The sequence below is a fragment of the Pectinophora gossypiella genome, unplaced genomic scaffold (assembly GCF_024362695.1).
Source record: "Pectinophora gossypiella unplaced genomic scaffold, ilPecGoss1.1 Pgos_87, whole genome shotgun sequence".
Lineage (NCBI taxonomy): Eukaryota > Metazoa > Arthropoda > Insecta > Lepidoptera > Gelechiidae > Pectinophora > Pectinophora gossypiella.
The window spans coordinates 17,643-40,533 of record NW_026063297.1 but is presented as its reverse complement, the minus strand read 5'-3'; the positions used below and the strand labels follow the sequence as shown (position 1 = coordinate 40,533).

The following is a 22,891-nucleotide window of genomic DNA, read 5'->3' as shown; positions in this document are numbered from 1 at the left end:
ACTACCAAACCCCAAGTACTTACCACCATACCCCAAGTACTTACCACCATACCCCAAGTACTTACCACCATACCCCAAGTACTTACTACCATACCCCAAGTACTTACCACTATACCCCAAGTACTTGGTACCAAACCCCAAGTAGTTACCACCATACCCCAAGTACTTACCACCATACCCCAAGTACTTACCACCATACCCCAAGTACTTACCACCATACCTCAAGTACTTACTACCATACCCCAAGTACTTACTACCATGCCCCAAGTACTTACCACCATACCCCAAGTACTTACCACCATACCCCAAGTACTTACTACCATACCCCAAGTACTTACTACCATACCCCAAGTACTTACTACCATACCCCAAGTACTTACTACCATACCCCAAGTACTTACCACCATACCCCAAGTACTTGGTACCAAACCCCAAGTACTTACCACCATACCCCAAGTACTTACTACCATACCCCAAGTACTTACCACCATACCCCAAGTACTTACCACCATACCCCAAGTACTTACTACCATACCCCAAGTACTTACCACCATACCCCAAGTACTTACCACCATACCCCAAGTACTTACCACCATACCCCAAGTACTTACTACCATACCCCAAGTACTTACTACCATACCCCAAGTACTTACCTCCATACCCCAAGTACTTACTACCATACCCCAAGTACTTACCACCATACCCCAAGTACTTACCACCATACCCCAAGTACTTACCACCATACCCCAAGTACTTACCACCATACCCCAAGTACTTACTACCATACCCCAAGTACTTACTACCATACCCCAAGTACTTACTACCATACCCCAAGTACTTACCACCATACCCCAAGTACTTACCACCATACCCCAAGTACTTACCACCATACCCCAAGTACTTACCACCATACCCCAAGTACTTACTACCATACCCCAAGTACTTACTACCATACCCCAAGTACTTACTACCATACCCCAAGTACTTGGTACCAAACCCCAAGTACTTACTACCATACCCCAAGTACTTACCACCATACCCCAAGTACTTACTACCATACCCCAAGTACTTACCACCATACCCCAAGTACTTACCACCATACCCCAAGTACTTACTACCATACCCCAAGTACTTACTACCAAACCCCAAGTACTTACTACCATACCCCAAGTACTTACTACCATACCCCAAGTACTTGGTACCAAACCCCAAGTACTTACCACCATACCCCAAGTACTTACCACCATACCCCAAGTACTTACCACCATACCCCAAGTACTTACCACCATACCCCAAGTACTTACCACCATACCCCAAGTACTTACCACCATACCCCAAGTACTTACCACCATACCCCAAGTACTTACCACCATACCCCAAGTACTTACCACCATACCCCAAGTACTTACCACCATACCCCAAGTACTTACCACCATACCCCAAGTACTTACCACCATACCCCAAGTACTTACCACCATACCCCAAGTACTTACCACCATACCCCAAGTACTTACCACCATACCCCAAGTACTTACCACCATACCCCAAGTACTTACTACCATACCCCAAGTACTTGGTACCAAACCCCAAGTACTTACTACCATACCCCAAGTACTTACCACCATACCCCAAGTACTTACTACCATACCCCAAGTACTTACCACCATACCCCAAGTACTTACCACCATACCCCAAGTACTTACTACCATACCCCAAGTACTTACCACCATACCCCAAGTACTTACTACCATACCCCAAGTACTTACTACCATACCCCAAGTACTTGGTACCATACCCCAAGTACTTACCACCATACCCCAAGTACTTGGTACCAAACCCCATGTACTTACCACCATACCCCAAGTACTTACCACCATACCCCAAGTACTTACTACCATACCCCAAGTACTTACTACCATACCCCAAGTACTTGGTACCATACCCCAAGTACTTACTACCATACCCCAAGTACTTGGTACCAAACCCCAAGTACTTACCACCATACCCCAAGTACTTACCACCATACCCCAAGTACTTACCACCATACCCCAAGTACTTACCACCATACCCCAAGTACTTACTACCATACCCCAAGTACTTACCACCATACCATAAGTACTTGGTACCAAACCCCATGTACTTACCACCATACCCCAAGTACTTACCACCATACCCCAAGTACTTGGTACCAAACCCCAAGTACTTACCACCATACCCCAAGTACTTACCACCATACCCCAAGTACTTACCACCATACCCCAAGTACTTACTACCATACCCCAAGTACTTACTACCATACCCCAAGTACTTACTACCATACCCCAAGTACTTACTACCAAACCCCAAGTACTTACCACCATACCCCAAGTACTTACCACCATACCCCAAGTACTTTGTACCAAACCCCAAGTACTTACCACCATACCCCAAGTACTTACTACCATACCCCAAGTACTTACTACCATACCCCAAGTACTTACTACCAAACCCCAAGTACTTACCACCATACCCCAAGTACTTACCACCATACCCCAAGTACTTACAACCATACCCCAAGTACTTACTACCATACCCCAAGTACTTACCACTATACCCCAAGTACTTGGTACCAAACCCCAAGTAGTTACCACCATACCCCAAGTACTTACCACCATACCCCAAGTACTTACCACCATACCCCAAGTACTTACCACCATACCTCAAGTACTTACTACCATACCCCAAGTACTTACTACCATGCCCCAAGTACTTACCACCATACCCCAAGTACTTACCACCATACCCCAAGTACTTACTACCATACCCCAAGTACTTACTACCATACCCCAAGTACTTACTACCATACCCCAAGTACTTACTACCATACCCCAAGTACTTACCACCATACCCCAAGTACTTGGTACCAAACCCCAAGTACTTACCACCATACCCCAAGTACTTACTACCATACCCCAAGTACTTACCACCATACCCCAAGTACTTACCACCATACCCCAAGTACTTACTACCATACCCCAAGTACTTACCACCATACCCCAAGTACTTACCACCATACCCCAAGTACTTACCACCATACCCCAAGTACTTACTACCATACCCCAAGTACTTACTACCATACCCCAAGTACTTACCTCCATACCCCAAGTACTTACTACCATACCCCAAGTACTTACCACCATACCCCAAGTACTTACCACCATACCCCAAGTACTTACCGCCATACCCCAAGTACTTACCACCATACCCCAAGTACTTACTACCATACCCCAAGTACTTACTACCATACCCCAAGTACTTACTACCATACCCCAAGTACTTACCACCATACCCCAAGTACTTACCACCATACCCCAAGTACTTACCACCATACCCCAAGTACTTACCACCATACCCCAAGTACTTACCACCATACCCCAAGTACTTACTACCATACCCCAAGTACTTACTACCATACCCCAAGTACTTACTACCATACCCCAAGTACTTGGTACCAAACCCCAAGTACTTACTACCATACCCCAAGTACTTACCACCATACCCCAAGTACTTACCACCATACCCCAAGTACTTACCACCATACCCCAAGTACTTACCACCATACCCCAAGTACTTACTACCATACCCCAAGTACTTACTACCATACCCCAAGTACTTACTACCATACCCCAAGTACTTACTACCATACCCCAAGTACTTGGTACCAAACCCCAAGTACTTACTACCATACCCCAAGTACTTACCACCATACCCCAAGTACTTACTACCATACCCCAAGTACTTACCACCATACCCCAAGTACTTACCACCATACCCCAAGTACTTACTACCATACCCCAAGTACTTACTACCAAACCCCAAGTACTTACTACCATACCCCAAGTACTTACTACCATACCCCAAGTACTTGGTACCAAACCCCAAGTACTTACCACCATACCCCAAGTACTTACCACCATACCCCAAGTACTTACCACCATACCCCAAGTACTTACCACCATACCCCAAGTACTTACCACCATACCCCAAGTATTTACTACCATACCCCAAGTAATTACTACCATACCCCAAGTACTTACCACCATACCCCAAGTACTTACCACCATACCCCAAGTACTTACCACCATACCCCAAGTACTTACTACCATACCCCAAGTACTTACTACCATACCCCAAGTACTTACTACTATACCCCAAGTACTTACTACCATACCCCAAGTAGTTACCACCATACCCCAAGTACTTACCACCATACCCCAAGTACTTACTACCATACCCCAAGTACTTACCACCATACCCCAAGTACTTACCACCATACCCCAAGTACTTACTACCATACCCCAAGTAATTACTACCATACCCCAAGTACTTACCACCATACCCCAAGTACTTACCACCATACCCCAAGTACTTACCACCATACCCCAAGTACTTACTACCATACCCCAAGTAATTACTACCATACCCCAAGTACTTACCACCATACCCCAAGTACTTACCACCATACCCCAAGTACTTACCACCATACCCCAAGTACTTACTACCATACCCCAAGTACTTACTACCATACCCCAAGTACTTACTACCATACCCCAAGTACTTGGTACCAAACCCCAAGTACTTACTACCATACCCCAAGTACTTACCACCATACCCCAAGTACTTACTACCATACCCCAAGTACTTACTACCATACCCCAAGTACTTACTACCATACCCCAAGTACTTGGTACCAAACCCCAAGTACTTACTACCATACCCCAAGTACTTACCACTATACCCCAAGTACTTACTACCATACCCCAAGTACTTACTACCATACCCCAAGTACTTGGTACCATACCCCAAGTACTTACTACCATACCCCAAGTACTTGGTACCAAACCCCAAGTACTTACCACCATACCCCAAGTACTTACCACCATACCCCAAGTACTTACCACCATACCCCAAGTACTTACCACCATACCCCAAGTACTTACTACCATACCCCAAGTACTTACCACCATACCCCAAGTACTTGGTACCAAACCCCATGTACTTACCACCATACCCCAAGTACTTACCACCATACCCCAAGTACTTACTACCATACCCCAAGTACTTACTACCATACCCCAAGTACTTACCACCATACCCCAAGTACTTACCACCATACCCCAAGTACTTACTACCATACCCCAAGTACTTACTACCATACCCCAAGTACTTACCACCATACCCCAAGTACTTACCACCATACCCCAAGTACTTACCACCATACCCCAAGTACTTACCACCATACCCCAAGTACTTACCACCATACCCCAAGTACTTACCACCATACCCCAAGTACTTACCACCATACCCCAAGTACTTACCACCATACCCCAAGTACTTACCACCATACCCCAAGTACTTACCACCATACCCCAAGTACTTACCACCATACCCCAAGTACTTACCACCATACCCCAAGTACTTACCACCATACCCCAAGTACTTACCACCATACCCCAAGTACTTACCACCATACCCCAAGTACTTACCACCATACCCCAAGTACTTACCACCATACCCCAAGTACTTACCACCATACCCCAAGTACTTACCACCATACCCCAAGTACTTACCACCATACCCCAAGTACTTACCACCATACCCCAAGTACTTACCACCATACCCCAAGTACTTACCACCATACCCCAAGTACTTACCACCATACCCCAAGTACTTACTACCATACCCCAAGTACTTACCACCAAACCCCAAGTACTTACCACCATACCCCAAGTACTTACCACCATACCCCAAGTAGTTACCACCATACCCCAAGTACTTACCACCATACCCCAAGTACTTACTACCATACCCCAAGTACTTACTACCATACCCCAAGTACTTGGTACCATACCCCAAGTACTTACTACCATACCCCAAGTACTTGGTACCAAACCCCAAGTACTTACCACCATACCCCAAGTACTTACCACCATACCCCAAGTACTTACCACCATACCCCAAGTACTTACCACCATACCCCAAGTACTTACTACCATACCCCAAGTACTTACCACCATACCCCAAGTACTTGGTACCAAACCCCATGTACTTACCACCATACCCCAAGTACTTACCACCATACCCCAAGTACTTACTACCATACCCCAAGTACTTACTACCATACCCCAAGTACTTGGTACCATACCCCAAGTACTTACTACCATACCCCAAGTACTTGGTACCAAACCCCAAGTACTTACTACCATACCCCAAGTACTTACCACCATACCCCAAGTACTTACCACCATACCCCAAGTACTTACCACCATACCCCAAGTACTTACCACCATACCCCAAGTACTTACCACCATACCCCAAGTACTTACCACCATACCCCAAGTACTTACCACCATACCCCAAGTACTTACCACCATACCCCAAGTACTTACTACCATACCCCAAGTACTTACCACCATACCCCAAGTACTTACCACCATACCTCAAGTACTTACCACCATACCCCAAGTACTTACCACCATACCCCAAGTACTTACCACCATACCCCAAGTACTTACCACCATACCCCAAGTACTTACCACCATACCCCAAGTACTTACTACCATACCCCAAGTACTTACCACCATACCCCAAGTACTTACCACCATACCCCAAGTACTTACCACCATACCCCAAGTACTTACCACCATACCCCAAGTACTTACCACCATACCCCAAGTACTTACTACCATACCCCAAGTACTTACCACCATACCCCAAGTACTTACCACCATACCCCAAGTACTTACTACCATACCCCAAGTACTTACCACCAAACCCCAAGTACTTACCACCATACCCCAAGTACTTACCACCATACCCCAAGTAGTTACCACCATACCCCAAGTACTTACCACCATACCCCAAGTACTTACCACCATACCCCAAGTACTTACTACCATACCCCAAGTACTTACTACCATACCCCAAGTACTTACTACCATACCCCAAGTACTTACTACCATACCCCAAGTACTTGGTACCAAACCCCAAGTACTTACCACCATACCCCAAGTACTTACCACCATACCCCAAGTACTTACCACCATACCCTAAGTACTTACCACCATACCCCAAGTACTTACTACCATACCCCAAGTACTTACCACCATACCCCAAGTACTTGGTACCAAACCCCATGTACTTACCACCATACCCCAAGTACTTACCACCATACCCCAAGTACTTACTACCATACCCCAAGTAGTTACTACCATACCCCAAGTACTTGGTACCATACCCCAAGTACTTACTACCATACCCCAAGTACTTGGTACCAAACCCCAAGTACTTACCACCATACCCCAAGTACTTACCACCATACCCCAAGTACTTACCACCATACCCCAAGTACTTACCACCATACCCCAAGTACTTACTACCATACCCCAAGTACTTACCACCATACCCCAAGTACTTGGTACCAAACCCCATGTACTTACCACCATACCCCAAGTACTTACCACCATACCCCAAGTACTTGGTACCAAACCCCAAGTACTTACCACCATACCCCAAGTACTTACCACCATACCCCAAGTACTTACCACCATACCCCAAGTACTTACTACCATACCCCAAGTACTTACTACCATACCCCAAGTACTTACTACCATACCCCAAGTACTTGGTACCAAACCCCAAGTACTTACTACCATACCCCAAGTACTTACCACCATACCCCAAGTACTTACCACCATACCCCAAGTACTTACCACCATACCCCAAGTACTTACTACCATACCCCAAGTACTTACCATTATACCCCAAGTACTTACTACCATACCCCAAGTACTTACTACTATACCCCAAGTACTTACTACTATACCCCAAGTACTTACTACCATACCCCAAGTACTTACCACCATACCCCAAGTACTTACCACCATACCCCAAGTACTTACCACCATACCCCAAGTACTTACCACCATACCCCAAGTACTTACTACCATACCCCAAGTACTTACTACCATACCCCAAGTAGTTACCACCATACCCCAAGTACTTACCACCATACCCCAAGTACTTACTACCATACCCCAAGTACTTACCACCATACCCCAAGTACTTACCACCATACCCCAAGTACTTACCACCATACCCCAAGTACTTACCACCATACCCCAAGTACTTACCACCATACCCCAAGTACTTACCACCATACCCCAAGTACTTACCACCATACCCCAAGTACTTACCACCATACCCCAAGTACTTACCACCATACCCCAAGTACTTACCACCATACCCCAAGTACTTACCACCATACCCCAAGTACTTACCACCATACCCCAAGTACTTACAACCATACCCCAAGTACTTACCACCAAACCCCAAGTACTTACCACCATACCCCAAGTACTTACCACCATACCCCAAGTAGTTACCACCATACCCCAAGTACTTACCACCATACCCCAAGTACTTACCACCATACCCCAAGTAGTTACCACCATACCCCAAGTACTTACCACCATACCCCAAGTACTTACCACCATACCCCAAGTACTTACTACCATACCCCAAGTACTTACTACCATACCCCAAGTACTTGGTACCATACCCCAAGTACTTACTACCATACCCCAAGTACTTGGTACCAAACCCCAAGTACTTACCACCATACCCCAAGTACTTACCACCATACCCCAAGTACTTACCACCATACCCCAAGTACTTACCACCATACCCCAAGTACTTACTACCATACCCCAAGTACTTACCACCATACCCCAAGTACTTGGTACCAAACCCCATGTACTTACCACCATACCCCAAGTAGTTACCACCATACCCCAAGTACTTACCACCATACCCCAAGTACTTACCACCATACCCCAAGTACTTACTACCATACCCCAAGTACTTACTACCATACCCCAAGTACTTGGTACCATACCCCAAGTACTTACTACCATACCCCAAGTACTTGGTACCAAACCCCAAGTACTTACCACCATACCCCAAGTACTTACCACCATACCCCAAGTACTTACCACCATACCCCAAGTACTTACCACCATACCCCAAGTACTTACTACCATACCCCAAGTACTTACCACCATACCCCAAGTACTTGGTACCAAACCCCATGTACTTACCACCATACCCCAAGTACTTACCACCATACCCCAAGTACTTGGTACCAAACCCCAAGTACTTACTACCATACCCCAAGTACTTACTACCATACCCCAAGTACTTACTACCATACCCCAAGTACTTGGTACCATACCCCAAGTACTTACCACTATACCCCAAGTACTTGGAACCAAACCCCAAGTACTTACCACCATACCCCAAGTACTTACCACCATACCCCAAGTACTTACCACCATACCCCAAGTACTTACCACCATACCCCAAGTACTTACCACCATACCCCAAGTACTTACCACCATACCCCAAGTACTTACCACCATACCCCAAGTACTTACCACCATACCCCAAGTACTTACTACCATACCCCAAGTACTTACCACCATACCCCAAGTACTTACCACCATACCCCAAGTACTTACTACCATACCCCAAGTACTTACCACCAAACCCCAAGTACTTACCACCATACCCCAAGTACTTACCACCATACCCCAAGTAGTTACCACCATACCCCAAGTACTTACCACCATACCCCAAGTACTTACCACCATACCCCAAGTACTTACTACCATACCCCAAGTACTTACTACCATACCCCAAGTACTTGGTACCATACCCCAAGTACTTACTACCATACCCCAAGTACTTGGTACCAAACCCCAAGTACTTACCACCATACCCCAAGTACTTACCACCATACCCCAAGTACTTACCACCATACCCCAAGTACTTACCACCATACCCCAAGTACTTGGTACCAAACCCCAAGTACTTACCACCATACCCCAAGTACTTACCACCATACCCCAAGTACTTACCACCATACCCCAAGTACTTACTACTATACCCCAAGTACTTACTACCATACCCCAAGTACTTACTACCATACCCCAAGTACTTGGTACCAAACCCCAAGTACTTACTACCATACCCCAAGTACTTACCACCATACCCCAAGTACTTGGTACCAAACCCCAAGTACTTACTACCATACCCCAAGTACTTACCACCATACCCCAAGTACTTACTACCATACCCCAAGTACTTACCACCACACCCCAAGTACTTACTACCATACCCCAAGTACTTACTACCATACCCCAAGTACTTACCACCATACCCCAAGTACTTACCACCATACCCCAAGTACTTACCACCATACCCCAAGTACTTACTACCATACCCCAAGTACTTACCATTATACCCCAAGTACTTACTACCATACCCCAAGTACTTACTACTATACCCCAAGTACTTACCACCATACCCCAAGTACTTACTACCATACCCCAAGTACTTACCACCATACCCCAAGTACTTACCACCATACCCCAAGTACTTACCACCATACCCCAAGTACTTACCACCATACCCCAAGTACTTACTACCATACCCCAAGTACTTACTACCATACCCCAAGTACTTACTACTATACCCCAAGTACTTACTACCATACCCCAAGTAGTTACCACCATACCCCAAGTACTTACCACCATACCCCAAGTACTTACCACCATACCCCAAGTACTTACTACCATACCCCAAGTACTTACTACCATACCCCAAGTACTTACTACCATACCCCAAGTACTTACTACCATTCCCCAAGTACTTACCACCATACCCCAAGTACTTGGTACCAAACCCCAAGTACTTACCACCATACCCCAAGTACTTACCACCATACCCCAAGTACTTACTACCATACCCCAAGTACTTACTACCATACCCCAAGTACTTACCACCATACCCCAAGTACTTACCACCATACCCCAAGTACTTACTACCATACCCCAAGTACTTACCACCATACCCCAAGTACTTACTACCATACCCCAAGTACTTACTACCATACCCCAAGTACTTACTTTGTCCCTCCCCCCGCAACCCCTTTCACTTGTACTATCACATCTCACTGAAATATACGTTGATTTTATACTCAGATTCTACATTTTATTTCTAATACTACCTGAAGTCGTAATTCCTCAAGAACAACGATCAATAAATAAAAAGATATTCGACTTCTTCTTCTTATCGTGTGGGTCGTGAGGTAGAATACCAACCTCATCAACCCTGGTGTCAGGGTTATAATTGAGCCGCCAAAGGCCCCTGACATGGCTCATGTAACGATTACTCACTTACATCAGTAAATAGTAACCGGGACCAACGGCTTAACGTGCCTACCGAAGCACGGATCATCTTATTTTCGGACAATCAGGTGATCAGCCTGTAATGTCCTAACCAAACTAGGGATCACAAAGTGATTTTTGCTTGCTTGCTTGCTTGCTCTAACTCCGACTCGTATTAACTAGCCGAGGCGATCCTTTTTCTACAGTGCAGTTCAGTGTTGTCGGTGGTTAGAAGAAGAAATTATATGTCGAAGTTAGTTTTAAAATTAAAAAAAAATAAAAAATTTAAGAGAAATTGATCAAATCGGAAAATTAAATGAAGTGATGACAACACTTTCGTCATGAAGTTGCAACGCTCCGACGACAGGTGGCGTACGGCCCTAGCTGGGCTGGGTGAAGTCGGCGAGTCACTACAGAGCTACAGAATCGTCGTGTCGAGCGGACGTGCACTGCCTTTCTAGTCGGGCAGTCTACCGCGAACCTTTGTCATGAACGGACGTGTCGAATAATTATGATCGGAAGGTGAACGTCAAGAAAGTGTGATCGTAAAAGAGCACCTAGCAAGTACGTTCACATGTCCCGATGATTCGATTCGAATATAGGAACCATGGGTGGTGGAGGGCCCCCTTCTCGCTAACGTCTTTGGCGCGATAGATTACGAAACTGTGTAACCGTTACAAATACCGTGACGTTGCCGTTCTAATTGTGATACAAAAACTATTTGAGAAGTAAATAAAGTTATTGTGATACTAATGATGGCCATTATTGTTTTCTAACGCCCACACTGAAGATGGAAAATCATACGATAATGAATAGAGTTTAGTCACACCACCTTGCTCAGTACAAATTCCATACCTACCTCCTCCCTCCATTCTGATGATGCTCCGAGATATATTTAATGTTGTTTTAAATAAAATAAAAATAAATAAATTTTAGGACTGACTATTGAACTTTGCATCCATTTCGATCTTGCTTCTTTTGTCATAATATTGAACTTGGCTTTCATTTCACATTTATGTTTTTGCTAGGATTATTAACATCCTTTCCGCCATTGTAACTATTCCTCCAATAGAAAAAAAAAGTTGTAGAATTAGAATTTGATTATTTATTTATATTTATCGGGAGCAAAAAGTAAGTCTATCTTGGTATTCGATTTATTAGCATTATTTTTTTTTGCGACATCTGTTGGTGTTTTCGATTTCTTATGTAAAACTTGTAACACATTGTGTTAAGATGTTGAATTTCATTTATAACTGATAGCGCCATCTAGCGCACATTTTGTTAAAATTCGCTAAAGATATTTAATTATATTTTTTATAAGAAATCGAAAACACCAACAGAAAGACCACCAGTATATTCCAATGGAGTAGTCAGAGGTATATAAATTACGATTTATGATATAAGTTACCCACACCTCACCGAGCTGAGTAGAAAATACCTAATTTCGTTATAAACCATTTCACAGGTTAAACCTACGCGCGTCGTTTTATACGCGCGAGACGCGACACTATAATATCGTAGTATCAGTCCACGGGTTGGTATACCGGCTCGGGCTTTCAACCACTGAAATCGACATTATGAGTTATAATTCATGTTTCTTTCAAAGGTCTTGACAAACATACGGACGGACAAAAAAGTGATCCTATAAGGGTTCCGCTTTTCCTTTTGAGGTTTGGAAATCGTGCATTTTGCGACGGAAAATTGCACATGATATCAACTAAGAATCATGGCCTGAATCATCCTTCAACGTATTCGTTCCTATGTCACTAACACCCTGTACAATATTTGTTTTGATTGTCAGCTTGGCTTCTTGTCCTATCTTTTCACCGCGAGCCCTTTTTCACATTATGCAATGAGCTCGTCAAGAATACTCGCGAGCGTGTGGGCTGCCGAGGCGGAGGATGGTGCCGCGGCTGGTGGAGGTGGTGGCGCTGCGCTGAGACAGGGTCGGGCCTGATGTAACAAGGTGGCAAGGCAATGAAACTGATGGTTGACAAACAAAGAGGTAGCGAAGTGATCTCGAAATAATCGAAATGAACTTTACTAAGACGTCGATGGATCGTCGCCGCGTCGTAGCATAGTAAAACACAATAGTATAAACAATCGTTTTATTTCGTATCTATCAAAAGAAATTCGACTCATTTTCGATCACGTCATTTCGTCGTATAAACTATAATCAATATAATTTTATATTTACAATATTATAATAATATGCAATGTGGCGGACTTTTTACCGGATTCCCGGCTTCGATGACAGTAAAAATACAGTATATTATTATTATCGCAGCGGCCTCTCCGCGTAAACATTTTTTGTTCCAGTCCAAGTTTACCAATCTTCGTCGAGTCTATGATATACATACTTTGTCATTCGGTCCGAGCCGAGAAATAAAATAGTTGAACACTGTTTCGGGTCACATTCACACGGGCAGTGCACGGAGTGTCGCGCGGTCAGCGCGGCGGCGGCGGCGGCGGCGGGCGCGGCTTGGCCGTCGCGTACGCGATCTCCGACAGGCGCACGTCGATGGGCGCGCGCTCGTCGTACAGCGTCGGCGCCTGCAGGATGATGCCGGCCGACCCCACCACCACGGCCAGCGTGAAGATCCACAGGAACAGTCGGTCGAGCACCATCGCCACGTACTTCCAGTCCTCCTTCACCTGCGAACACGGTCTCGGTGAGCGCCACGCTCCGGCCTCGGCGCGGCGGCGCCCGCGGGCCACACTCACCCTCGTGGACTCCTCCTCCTTGCGCGTCTGGTCGGCGATGTAGTTGATGCCGTCGATGGCCTTGTGCAGCTCGGGGCAGCGGTGCCAGCGGCGCAGCGCGTCGCACAGCGCGGCGGGCTCGTGCAGGCGGCAGGCCGGCTCGGCCGCGCCCCCCGCGCCCGCCGCGCCCCCCACGCACTCGGCGCCGCACGCCCAGCGCGCGCCCTCGTCCCACTGCAGCGCCTCGCTGGCCACCAGCCCCGCGCTGCGCACACACAACACGTTACACACACACCCCACGCACGAGGCCGGCGCGGCGCGCGCTGCGGCGGGCGACACTCACAAGCGGCTGTGGTGCGGGTCGGGGCGGTAGTGCGGGCGCCGCATCACCAGCAGGCGCGGGAGCACGTGGATGAACACTCGCCGCACCCACGGCGCCATCGTGTGCGTTTGCGGAGACCGGAAGTGCACGTTCAACACCACCACCGTCACGCATATACTGTAAAATTATACGGTCGTTAGCGTCGTAAAGTGAACCTAGCAATACTTGTAATACGGTCGGTCCTGACCTGAATGTGTCGAGGATCATGGTGAAGAGCACGAACTTGCCGAGCAGCGGCACCACCAGCGAGGTGGGCGGGATGATCTCCGCCAGCAGCAGGAAGAACACGGTCAGCGACAGCAGGATCGAGATGGACAGCGACACCTGCGCACACACCACACGTACACACCGTGTCAGCCTTATGTGCACATGTTTTCTAGTAGTGGTAGTCTCTGGATTGCGCTTTATCACCCATGTTATTAATGTCATTTTGTTACTTTTGTCGAATTTCTGAATATTGATCGGAATTCGAACCATTATTACTTTCATAAATTCAATTCAAAGTTGTACTACTAATCGAAGTTATATGGAAAGTTGAAAGAAAGGACAAGAGAGGCAAGTTGCTACTTGGTAGGGAGGGCACAGAGGGGGCGCGGGGCGCGGGGCGAGGCTGTGTGGCGTTACCTTCTCGCCGCTGTCGGAGGGCAGGTAGAACACGAGCACGGTGAGGAAGGAGATGCCCATGCAGGGGATGATCAGGTTTACAGTGTAGAACAGAGTCTTGCGCCGCATTGTGATGTTGAACGTGATGTCCAGGTACGGCTCGTCACAGCACGTGTAAAATTTCTCGTTTCTGCGATACACATACAGGGTAATCAGAACCTACGACGTTAATAGGGGTCGACGAGGAGTGGTACAGCACGCAGCGAGTCTCACCTGACGGCGGGCACCTCGAGGATGTCCCACTCCACAGAGGTGTAGAACTCGGACAGGTCCACGCCCAGCTCCACCACGTTGGTGCCGCGCGCCTCGTCGATGTGCCGCAGGTCCACCTGGCCAACCATCGCACGTGTCACGCCACTCAACTACGCTCACGCGCCACTAGTACATTCACGATAGTCAACTATGATGGAATCGTATTACAATTATTCGCATCGTTCATACCTGAAAACCATCGTATGTCCACGATCCAAACTTCATGACACACGTCTGCTGGTCGAAGGGGAAGTACTCGACGTCGATCTCGCAGGAGGACTTGTAGATGGCCGGCGGGCGCCACTCCACGCGGCCCGTGTAGTTGAGCGTCGCCTTCGTCGCCAGCGTCACCTCGAAGTTTCCGTCGGCGCTGAAACAGACGAGCGGTCACAGGCGGGTGACACGCGGGCCGCAGGCGGCCACGGGCGGGGACTTCCCACTCACTTGTTGTAGAGCACGATGTCGGGCCGCCAGATGTGGTCGGAGGGCACGTGCAGCATCTCCACGCCGCCGTACTCGCGCGGCTCCCACGACAGCTTGTAGTCGTACCAACTCTATAAACAAATATCACGCGACAATAAATACATCATGTACTTTTAAAATTGATTCCTTTTACGGTATCTCACCTGTTCCACCCATAAATTGGTCGTCATAATTTGATTTTTGAGGTTCTGTGGAAGAAAAAAGCGCAGTAAATAAAAGTGTACAATGAGTCCGACGGGCGGGCGCGGGCCGCCGGCCGGCGCAGTGACATGCGGCACTCACCACGTCGATGAGCTGGCTGAGCTTGAGCTTGATGCGCACGGTGAGCGCGTCGCTCACGTTGAGCACGGGCCGCACCAGCTTGTTGTAGTTGCTCAGCAGGTCGTCGTACAGCCGCTTGGCGTCCGGGTTGCCGCCGCACCCTGCAACCGACATGCGCAAGCGCCGCTCACTACACTATACACGCGACGCACTACTTCGATGTCTACGTTGTACTGATAAAATCAAAAGTGCTGAACGTTGATATGAAACTAAAGTGCATTTTCTACTTCTACGGTTAAAGCACTACCCAACGCAGCGTATTATTGGAAGCAGACTGTACGTATTTCAAATATATATCAAATATGCTTCTATAATTCGTTTCAGAAGTACTAAACTAGGTAAGTATAATTTAATTTTAAACACGATAAGAAAATGGAAGATTTTATTAGTTGACTTAACATCGAGCCACACGCCCCACTGCTGGGCAACAGCTTCTCTCTCCACATCAATTTAAAAATACCTCGATTACTGGTAGGTCTGGGAATCGGGTGATCAGGGAGTGTAACCACCACACCACGGATGTCGTCAGCACTATTAGCTAGCCTGATGATCAAAGTCGGTCTGCTGTCACTACGATAACATTAACCAAACACCAAGGTCACTGCCGCAGTTCCCTACGCAGCCTGCTCGCAATGAAGTCGAGCCGGGATCGTTTTCAACTCTCACGACTACAGCTACTAATCCGTCTACAAAATTAAAAGGTGTACTAAACTAATGTCTGTGACTATAGTGGATGGAATGTGTATGTGTATTGTGCGGGGCTGACGTGTGGGCAGCGCGTGCGCGCAGGTACCGGCGAGCAGCAGCGCGAGCAGCAGCAGGCGGCGCAGGCGCGGCGCGACGCCGGCGGGGGGCGCGGGGGGCGCGGGCGGCCGCATGGCAGCGCCTCACGCCTCATGGCCTCAGCGCATGGCGCGGCGCCGCAGGGCGCGCGCGCATCGCCTGCGGGACAACACACACGCGGCGTCACCACATGGCCTGCGACACCAGCTGCACGCCACCCAGTGTCGCAGCCGCAGTATAGTCGGTAACGCTCGGTAGTAATCGCGCCGCGGGTGCACAACCCGCACAGACCCCGCTAACGTACGTGATTTGTTACTTCGGGGCCAGCAGCCGGCTAGAGTCAGCTAGATTCGATGGTTTCGTACTCCAGTGGTTCTTCACTTTTGTGTCGGATCCACATGTCATCTCCACGTGTGTCTGGCACTAACAGAATTTATAAATATAACTATGACTAAGTTATTATATTATAATTAAGACTTATGTATGACTAAGTTATTAGTAGCTATTTCACAGGCACACATAATTATTATATAACGGCGGCCTGGGCTCCATATGAATAGGGATCCAGTGCCTTACCACAGGACAATCAAACTTGTATTGAATGGTATTAGGAGAGTGCCAGTGGTGTCCCGCAGGCGACGCGTCGACCACCCAGTGACCAAGCACTGCGGTGTAAGGCGCGTGTGCCCCGAACAGGATGTCACGGATTAATAGACACGGATTAACAATGAACTCTTATTTTTTAGAATTAAAATACGCAATTGATTTGCACGAGTCAGAAATCAGAATCATGTATTCAACGTAATTGTCATTGTCAATTAATTGTGTTGGTTAATTTAACATTTTTGAATATACGTCATTTCGCAGGGTGTTGGCTGAGGAGAAGAAAATGACAAGAAACTGCAACAGCAACACATCTTTTATATCAGTGTAGGTATACATTACAAGTTATTTAATAACTAGAGGAACATATTATTTAATACCACCCATTTATTTTTTGTTTTTAGTGACGTCATAACGAATATAGAGGGGAATGATTCAGACCACGATTCTGAGCTGATATCAAATGAATAAATTCATGAAAATTTTATTATTTTCCGTTCCATACTTTTGCGACGGAAAATTCCACTTGATACCCACTCAGAATCATGGCCTGAATCATCCCTCAAATTTTTCATTACGATGTCACTAACATCCTATGTACTAAACAGCTTGAACAGGAGAGGACCAGAAAAAATCTGTAGTTGTTACAGGGATGTTCGTAAAGAACTTATTAAAAACTTCAGCTACATCTTTATCTTGTTTAACTAACCCAGTGCCCGATTCTATATTATATTCTAATTCACGCGGTTTCGAAGCCTTTGTTACACTATTTATTACTTGCCAAATTGCCTTTATTTTATTATCCGCGGTCTTTATTTTACTACTAATATGCATCTGTTTGGCTGTATAAACAAAAACAGAAAAAATATATTCGAAATATTTTAGAATATTTTTTGACGTAGCTTTTAAAACTATCAGCATGTGTATACGTTTTTTCCTCATATAAAGAATAAAGAGTTTTCTACATTTGCGAATGCCTACGGTAGCCCAGTCACTAAACTTGAATGGTTGACTGTTGGTTTACTCGTACTACCTTTTGAGGAAAATTATTTTCAAATTCGTTATGGATAATAGTGAAGAAATCCCTGTATAAATCTACTAATAAGACTATTTCTATAATTCTCTATCAGAGTGTCAGTGATGGATCGAGTACTAAATTTAATTCTTAGAATATTTTTAAGTACTGGAAAACTGACCAGCTGACCGCTGTGATCTGCCCTAAAACAGTTAAGGATATTGTTGTTGTTGTTGTTGTCTTGGAAATCACAATTGAAAAAAACATTATTTAAACATGTGGCAGTTGTTTGTGTGATTCTAGTGTGACTTGTGTGGTTGGCGCCAGAAATATATTAACAAGATTATAATACGTAAACAAACTTAGAAAAATGTAGTTGTAATTGGATCTGGATTTATTATTTTTGAATACGACCTACATTTTTCATCACTGATTCAAAAACTGTGAAGTTAGCACTATATGGGGGACTGTATACGGCTAGCGGAATACCGAATAACAATTCATAATTCTTAACTAGTGCTCAGTAATACATAAAATGTAAATAAAAGAAACTAAAAATAACTCTACGTCTAATTCTTTGCCAGAGCAGCCGTGAAAATTTTGGTGAACTACCTAGTTTTAATATTTTTCTATCCAACTTTTTTTTGCTTTTAGTTTTTTTTCATATGTTTTACTAGTTTTAATATTTTGTTGTTTGTTTTATTTCATGATTTTTCTCTCTTCTCGAGTTAAACTCGCGTTAGATTGGTGGGGTGATTTGTTTATAAGTAATATATTTTGACTCCATACCATCGCAATAATTAGGCACTGATTTTATAATTGTCTGTCTTCTTATATGCACTGTAATTAACCCCACGGGTTTTACAGATGAAACAATAGCATTACATGACGATAAAAGTTTTCTGAGTATTGAATGCGATTGGTCTGCAGATTTTAACTGGTACTTGATTAATAATAGTGTTTAAACATTCAAAGATGAATTTTCGCTCCAACCTCAACATAATATTTGGTCAAGTTTAGAACTCTGCTTTTATGTTTCTTTACGGTTGTGTGGTTGATAATATATATTTATATTTAATTATTGAACCTCATTTATAGGTACTATTATAAAGGGAATCGATTTTGACTGAAGATGACATCATTCAAAGGAGAAAGCCTCTTTCAAACAGCGAGATATATCATTTCGCATTTTTTATTCTGAATTTTTATTTTTATGTAAGTCCATATTTATTAATCTGTGAATTGGAAGATATGCACCGAGCATGTGTGAAGCCGAGCGAAGTATAAATCGTTTGAATCCATGTATAGAGCTCAGTATAGCTGCAAGTTTTCCTGAAGTAGCGTGTGGCTTCCATTCTCGTCGGGAGGTGCGACTACCTCTTCCCATGGGCTGTTTGTGTTCGAGCACAATTCAACGTGAGGAGAACTCTTGTCGTGTTAAAACGTTACCGAGATTAGCCGTAGCAGATTGTTTATCAACTGGTCTAGTGGTAAATTGAGCTACAGATTCACACTGCCATATTTGATGCCTGACTGGTTGCAAGGGAAGCCGCCAGACCGTCGGATAATATGATGATTCCATAATACTTCGGGGGCAAGCTAAACCATTGATCCCGGCTACTATTAAGTGTAATGTCACTGGCCTTTCTTTCTTTCAATAATAACCCTGATATCGAAGTTAATGGAATCGGTCATTGACCTCGTGATCTACATGACAGAAATGAAGCAAGCGACAATAAGTGTTTCTTGAAAAAATATAACTAATTCGTAGTGCTCCACGTTGGGCGCCACTTGTAACGAACCCCGTGAAGTTACGTTACTATTTAGTCATTATTTAGTTTAAGATTTCAGTTAAATGACTTAGCCGGACAACATATTGTAAGAAATAGGTGTTACAGGAGATCACATCAAATGAACCTTTAGCCGTTAAAGTTTGTGTGTGAACCTCTCGTGTGCACGTGACGCGTGTGTCGAACCACCAGCGGGCAGCTGCACCACGGTGAGGATGACAAACAAACGACTGTGGGTAAGTTGTGTATTTGAGAAAGTGTGTGTCTAATGTATATGTGTGAGTGTGTGTGTGCAGGGGACTGCTGTGGGCGCACACAGGTCTGTTGACGAGCTTCACCACTCTTCTGCTTGACAACTATGTGTTTACTTTAGCTATTGAGAATATGTTATGGCGAACCTTTATCATACGAACATTTTAGTAACAACAAAATAAAACCCTAAGGCGCTGTAAATTCTCGTCGCTTTATGTGTCATCGCGATACGAGGATGCAGTGTGAGGATGGAGGCGGTTTTACAAATCGAAAGTAAGAGCGCCACTTAACACGAGTGTACTTCACATTCATTCACCACACGGTACTTCAGCCAACGGGCCGTCTTCGTTGATGGTAACCAAAACGATTTTTTTTTTAAATCTCTACTGGGTTAAATTTAGAAGGTAAAGATAATATAAAAAAATCACTGTAGGCCGAAGCCCTACCTTCCTAGAAGAACGTCGTCCGAGGCTAGTGGCGCGCCTTCGACAGGATCAATTCATGGCTTAGAGCCCGCGACTGAGTCGGCACGGTCGCGGCGCGGAGCAGCCGGCGGGAGACGTGCGGCGGCGGCGGGCGCACGGCGCGGACTGACGGCCGCTCGGGGCCGGGGGAGGGGGCGGCGCGCGCCGGCCGCGCCCTCGCGCCGCCCGCATGCACGGCACGCGGCCCGCGCGGCGGCCGCGGGACGGCGGCGGGACGGCCGCGCTCCCGCAGGACGGGACCACTGTTCACGGCCGCGGCCTGAACAACTTACCCTGCGGCCACACGGCGGCCGAACTACATTCTAACTTTTTTGATATGTCACGAATTTGTAAGAATCTTATAGCAATCAACGCGGAAATAATAATGATTCTGATTTTTATGCAAGCAAATTATGATAGTAACATAACATAACAAATAATAATAATTTTGATTAATCACGTTACTTTCCCATAACATTATTTATTGCCAAATATCTTGATTTTATATTCGGTGATATGTCAATTTCACGTTGATGACGATATCATAATATTGATGGTGGTAAGCAGATTATTCTATTTTATTGCTTCGTCGCCCCAATAATATTATAATATGTAGTCAAATAACTAATAGGGTTTTCGCCAAAGGCATTTATATATTCTCAGGATTGATTAGAGATTCCTGGCCTAGTACGATGGTGTTTGTACCTGTGATGATCCCACCGAGGGAGTAATATCGTCCGCTACAACAGGTAAGTCAAGACGTAAACACCTATGGAGGCTTACGAGAACGTAATCGTTAAAATTTTTAAATAAATTGTACTTGCGGTTATATTACACTTACTCGAATAGTGCCTTGTAGAAAGAACGAGGGCTTTTTGGCGGGAAACGGAAACGGGACAGTTGCTTTCTTCATTGAATAATCTAAATAATTAATACGAAGTGGTGTTTTGTGGTTAATGATCGCATTAAGTTAGTCGGAAGACATTCGCGAGTGTTATTATATCGGGGTATTGAATAAACAAAGTGTATCTGCCTATTTTCGCTTCGTGCCAGGAAGCCGCTTCATAACTCGAAAGTTTATGCGGACTTTTGAGTTAATTCGTTTGGGGTTCGGAGTAGGAGTCTACTCCGAGGGTGGGGGCTTAGGTTTCATCATCATCATCTTTCATCAATCATCAAGAAAAAAAATACGTAAGACATGGCTGTATGGGCATAGTTCCCTTTGCCTTACCCTTCGGGGAAAACCAAAACAAAAAAAAATGTAGAAAGAACGACATACAAATAAACGGGAGGTAAGGTGTATGAAAGTCCAATATACCCGCTTTTTAAATTTTTAATTTTTTGACATGTCAAAATAATGACTTCCGTGGTCCAGTGGTTGAGCGTTGGGCTCAGGATCCGGAGGTCCCGGGTTCGAATCCCGGTGGGGACATATCACAAATCCCTAGTTTAGTTGGGACATTGCAGGCTGATCACCTGATTGACCAAAGTAATATGATCCGTGCTTGAAGGCACGTTAAGTCGTTGGTTCCGGTTACTACTTACTGATGTAAGTTAGTAGTCGTTACATGAGCCATGTCAGGGATCTTTGGCAGCTCAATAGTAACCCAGGGTTGATGAAGTTGATACTTCACCTCACAACCCAAACTATAGAAGAAGAAGATGTCAAAATACAAAAATATTTTTAATCGAATTCGCTAAATTGTACTAGTGGTGGAGGCGGCGTGGCGTGGCTGTGCGTATTTTAAACGAAAAGAACAACAGAAAAATAATAGAACAATAAGTGTAAAAAAAAAAACAATTTTCAGAAGTGTCCTGGTGGTGGTGGGCGCCCCTCGTCCGTGCAGCTTCATGACGCCGCCCGACCCGCGCCTCCGCCCGGACGCAGCCGGCAGCCGCGTCCGGCCCCGATA

The 22,891-nt window shown here is 45.5% G+C and overlaps 1 protein-coding gene across 1 annotated transcript; it reads right to left on the bottom strand.

Moving 5' to 3' along the window:
• Nucleotides 1–13,361: 13,361 nt before the first annotated feature.
• On the bottom strand, nucleotides 13,362–16,185 carry LOC126381700 (acetylcholine receptor subunit alpha-like). Its single transcript, XM_050031160.1, has 10 exons — nucleotides 16,033–16,185; nucleotides 15,894–15,938; nucleotides 15,712–15,821; nucleotides 15,457–15,637; nucleotides 15,229–15,344; nucleotides 14,977–15,145; nucleotides 14,540–14,676; nucleotides 14,314–14,469; nucleotides 13,992–14,235; nucleotides 13,362–13,922 (listed from the first exon to the last, which is right to left on the bottom strand). Exons 1-10 carry the CDS (start codon nucleotides 16,183–16,185, stop codon nucleotides 13,716–13,718), a joined length of 1,518 nt encoding a protein of 505 aa, XP_049887117.1. The 3' UTR covers nucleotides 13,362–13,715.
• Nucleotides 16,186–22,891: the final 6,706 nt, after the last annotated feature.